Source organism: Arachis ipaensis, chromosome B02 (assembly GCF_000816755.2).
Source record: "Arachis ipaensis cultivar K30076 chromosome B02, Araip1.1, whole genome shotgun sequence".
NCBI lineage: Eukaryota > Viridiplantae > Streptophyta > Magnoliopsida > Fabales > Fabaceae > Arachis > Arachis ipaensis.
Window position 1 is genome coordinate 69,620,739 of NC_029786.2, and position 4,073 is coordinate 69,624,811.

Sequence of the window (4,073 nt, forward strand, 5' to 3'; positions counted from 1 at the left end):
CACTTCTCCAGCAGCGTGGTCGTCTTCTCCACTTCTTTGGTCAGGTAAAGATTTTTTGATTTTCACTGTGTGTAACCCTCTTCAATCATCTTCTTTATTAAGTATTAATTTTTTTTATATTGTCTGTTTTTGTTTAATTGGTTTGTTATGAAAAATTGAGTTGTCATTTTTACTGTGTTTAATTTTTTTTCTTTAGTTGGTTTATTTTAAAATTCTGAGTTCTAGGTTTCAAGTTCTTGTTCTGTAAAAATTGGTGTAGTATGAAAAATGGCGAAAACTAACCATAGTAGTGATATTATTGTTGGAAGCACATCCTTTATAAGTATAGCCACTCTCAATACTATTTTTTTTTCTTGAATTTCTATTTAATCAGATACTTAATTATCCGAACCAAACTAATCTATTTTTTATTGGTTTGGATATATACCCAAAAAAATATAAAATCGAACCAAACCAAACTAATTATAATATAATTTGTTCGGTTTTTATTTCACTGCAAATCTGAATCAAATCGACCTGTGCCCTATCCAATTTCATCCGATCTATCATCTATGTACCCCTAAGCAGCTTCTATGTTTTTTTATTTTTCTTTTGTTTGGACAATTAGCAGGTTCTATGTTGAATCGGGGCTCGTTGCTGGATTTTGAATTTCTCTTTCGGGCCATGCCAGCGTCAAATAAAAAAAAGGAAAACTGGGTGTTGCAAGTGCAATTGCGCACTGTCACGTGACCCTACACAGGAAAGAAAGAATTGATACTAACCGTGTACTGTAGTGAGGCAGCTCCTAAAACCCTCAAATCCCCCTGACCGATAAACTAGACCTTTGGGGGTGTAGAGAGGTCCCCGGCGACCACCGATGGAGTTCTTCGACCTAAACGTCCCGTACGAGAAACCCTCACCAGGCATCGGCAAAACCTCCATTGAAGCTAACCGAACCAAGATTGCCGTGAAGGCCATGGAACTTGGCTACACCGGAATCGCCTACAACCGCACCGTCGAGGGTGTCCTCTCCGATAAACTGCGGTGCTCCATCAAACCTCTCTCCATCTCCTCTCTCCTCAACATTCTCCCTTCTCTCCCACTCTCCGCCAAGCTCCACCGCGACCTCCTCCGTATCCCGTTGTCCACCCCTTTCCATCAGTACACGCGCATCACCGTCTGCGTCGACAATCCCTTCCAAACCAACGCCGCCTACTGCGATAACCCTATTCTCAAGACCTACGACCTCGTCGCCATTAAGCCCTCCAATCAGATCACATTCGATATGGCATGCCAGAGATCGGAGGTTAGTTGGTTAGTTAGTTAGTTAGAGTTTGTTATAACTGTTTTTGTAACTAAATCGGTGAAGTGAAAGTTTAACAGCGAAATAGGAGTTCAATTTTATGGATAGGGGTAAGTGGTTAACTTTTGAATGCTGAAGTGATTGCAGGTAGACATCATTACGATTGATTTTTCGAAGAAGTTGCCATTTAAAATTAAGCAGAACATGGTTAAAGCCGCTGCTGAGGTGTTTGCTCTGCACTCTTTTTTCTACTTGAATGAGGAAAAAGCTTAGTGTGATATGTGAATCGTTGTAACAGAGTTGATTTAATTTTTTTCTGTGGGTTGTTATTATGTATAAACAGCGAGGGGTCTGCTTTGAAGTCAGTTACTCTGGTGTTTTAACTGATGCCGAAATAAGGAGGCCTTGGATCTACGGTGCTAAGGTAACTCTACTTCCTTGAAAAATTCATTTTTTTTTGGAGTTGATGATGATAACGATCATGATGATGATGGTGTTGAGGTTGATTAGAATGATAAAGATGATGAGTATAGAGGGGTAAAATCGGAAAAAGAATTTTGATTGCTGGTTGACCATAAAAAAATTAATAATAGGTACAAAATTGAATCAAATAAAACAACAAGAGTATGTTTGAAACTTTTCGAAAACATAAGGGAATTTGTATTGTGTAGATAAAACTTCATCAAGTGTGTGGCGTCAGTCGTAAGTAGAATTTCTTCTACATTCAGGCATGCTGCTTTTAGTTTTGAGGGCAATACTATCTCGACATTGTCTTTTTGTTGATCAAGAAAGATTTTGTGTTTTGAATTGAATTTGTTTGCAAGATGCAATTTTTGAGTATTTACAAGCGACAAATTAAGAGTAGGCTGATAACTTATCACTATTGATAGACCTCGATTTGCTTCTAGGTACTCTATGTAACACTGACATTAGGACACATGCAAACTGACATACTGATTAAATGTGTAGTGTTTGATGGAGTGGACTCGGAGAAGAAACGTTATAATTTCAAGTGGGGCTCCTTCAGTGAATGATCTTAGAGGACCTTGTGATGTCGCAAACTTGTTATCATTATTGGGACTCTCCAAGGAGCGAGCTAAAGATGCTATTTCTAAAAATTGTAGGTAGGAAAACTTGCGCTAATACTTCATAATGCCTTTGGTTTTTCGGGAGCAAGGGTTTAAGGTATTTTGAATATCATTCGGAATGTTTGCAGGAATCTTTTGGTAAAAGCTTTAAGGAAAAGACGGTTTTACAAAAGCGCAATAAGAGTGGAACCATTATTAATAACTGCAACATCGAATTCTGAGGAGGATCTGCGTGAAGAGTTACTAAAGTGGGATCCTCTCTCCAGTGAAGGTGGCATCCCCTTGAATAACTCGGCAAAGTGTTTTTCATCAAAATCTTCTGAAGCATCAAAAAAGGCGAAATCCATTGACTTTGCTTCACTTGTTGGCAGCATGCCATTTCATGGTTTTCAAGTGAAGGATTTCTTACCTGCAAATAATGCTTCCGCCGTCGTCCCAGATGGTGAAAAGGTCAGTCAGTCAACACCTGCAATTAACAACTCAACTGAGCAGCCTATCAGGCAAGGTGAAAGCTTAGTATCTGATGCTATGGAAGCAGACCAGGTAGTGACGACAACATACAATTATAATGAGATGGACAATCCTACTTGTGCCAGAGAGTTAGAAAAAAATTCTACTGATTTGGGTGATGATTGCACTACCATTGAATCTAAAGCACATGTTTCACAATCAAACTTGGGCGCTCTCAGCATCACGATGGATACTTTGATACAAAATGAGAAAGACGATCAGCAGAAATTTCTGCAAGATGCCAACCGTGATGATGAACAAGCTGGTAAACTTGAAACTGATGCTGTTGGACTTGATGAGATGGAAACTGAAGAGGATGGTTCTGCAGTTGTAACACGTCAATTGCAACATGCGACGACAAAAGATCAAACTGTTGGTGGAGTGAGCACCGAATTCAATCAAGTCCCAGTTGAGTCCATATCAGGTATTTGATGAAGAATATCTGTACTTTTAACTGCCAATTATTGTTCAATCATGTAGTTTGTTCGGTATTAGCCCCACTCACCAGAACTCGATCAATATGTTTGATTTCACTTCATTTTTCTGGTTGTGTTATACTTCATAGCTTCCCTTTGATCATCGTCTAACATGTTCCTGTTATAAGTTTCATGATATATGTATAAACACCTGAACATTTTTCGTTTTCTGTAGGTCGATCAAGAGAGAAGCGCAAAAAAAACTCCTGCACCACCTTTTGACCCACTTAAACAATCATTAAATCGAATGCCTTTTAAGAAGAAAGGAAAAAGGAGGAGCAAAACTCAGCAAGAATAATCCCCCCGGTCTTCTACACTTTATGCTCTTCAATCTCTAAATCCTCACTAGGAGGAGCTTCATACATCTCAGTAATTTTTGCATTATTTATACTGTATCGAGGAATTCGCCGTGTTAATGTCTGAACTGTGATGTCATTTCACACATACATATATGGGAACTTTTTTTTTTAACGGATATTCTCCAGTTTCACGTGAAACAAAAGCCTCTTGTATGTCTCCATTTAGCTAGGGTTAAGTAATTTTTGTTGTCCTTAAACTTTTAGGGTGAAAATCCAAATCGTCCTTAATTTATTTTTTGTTCAAAATGATTTTTCAATGTTAAATTTAGTATTAAAATTATCCTTTTAAACATAATAATATTTTAAATAACACATTTTCCTTCTCTATTATTACCACCACCACTTCACTCATTACCCT

At 38.1% G+C, this 4,073-nt stretch overlaps 1 protein-coding gene across 1 annotated transcript; it reads left to right on the top strand.

Moving 5' to 3' along the window:
* LOC107625416 lies at positions 606–3,833 on the top strand. The gene is made up of 6 exons (XM_016328043.2): positions 606–1,285; positions 1,430–1,507; positions 1,626–1,706; positions 2,252–2,406; positions 2,499–3,304; positions 3,532–3,833. The coding sequence occupies exons 1-6, from the start codon at positions 857–859 to the stop codon at positions 3,576–3,578; spliced, it is 1,596 nt and encodes a 531-aa protein (XP_016183529.1). The 5' UTR covers positions 606–856; the 3' UTR covers positions 3,579–3,833.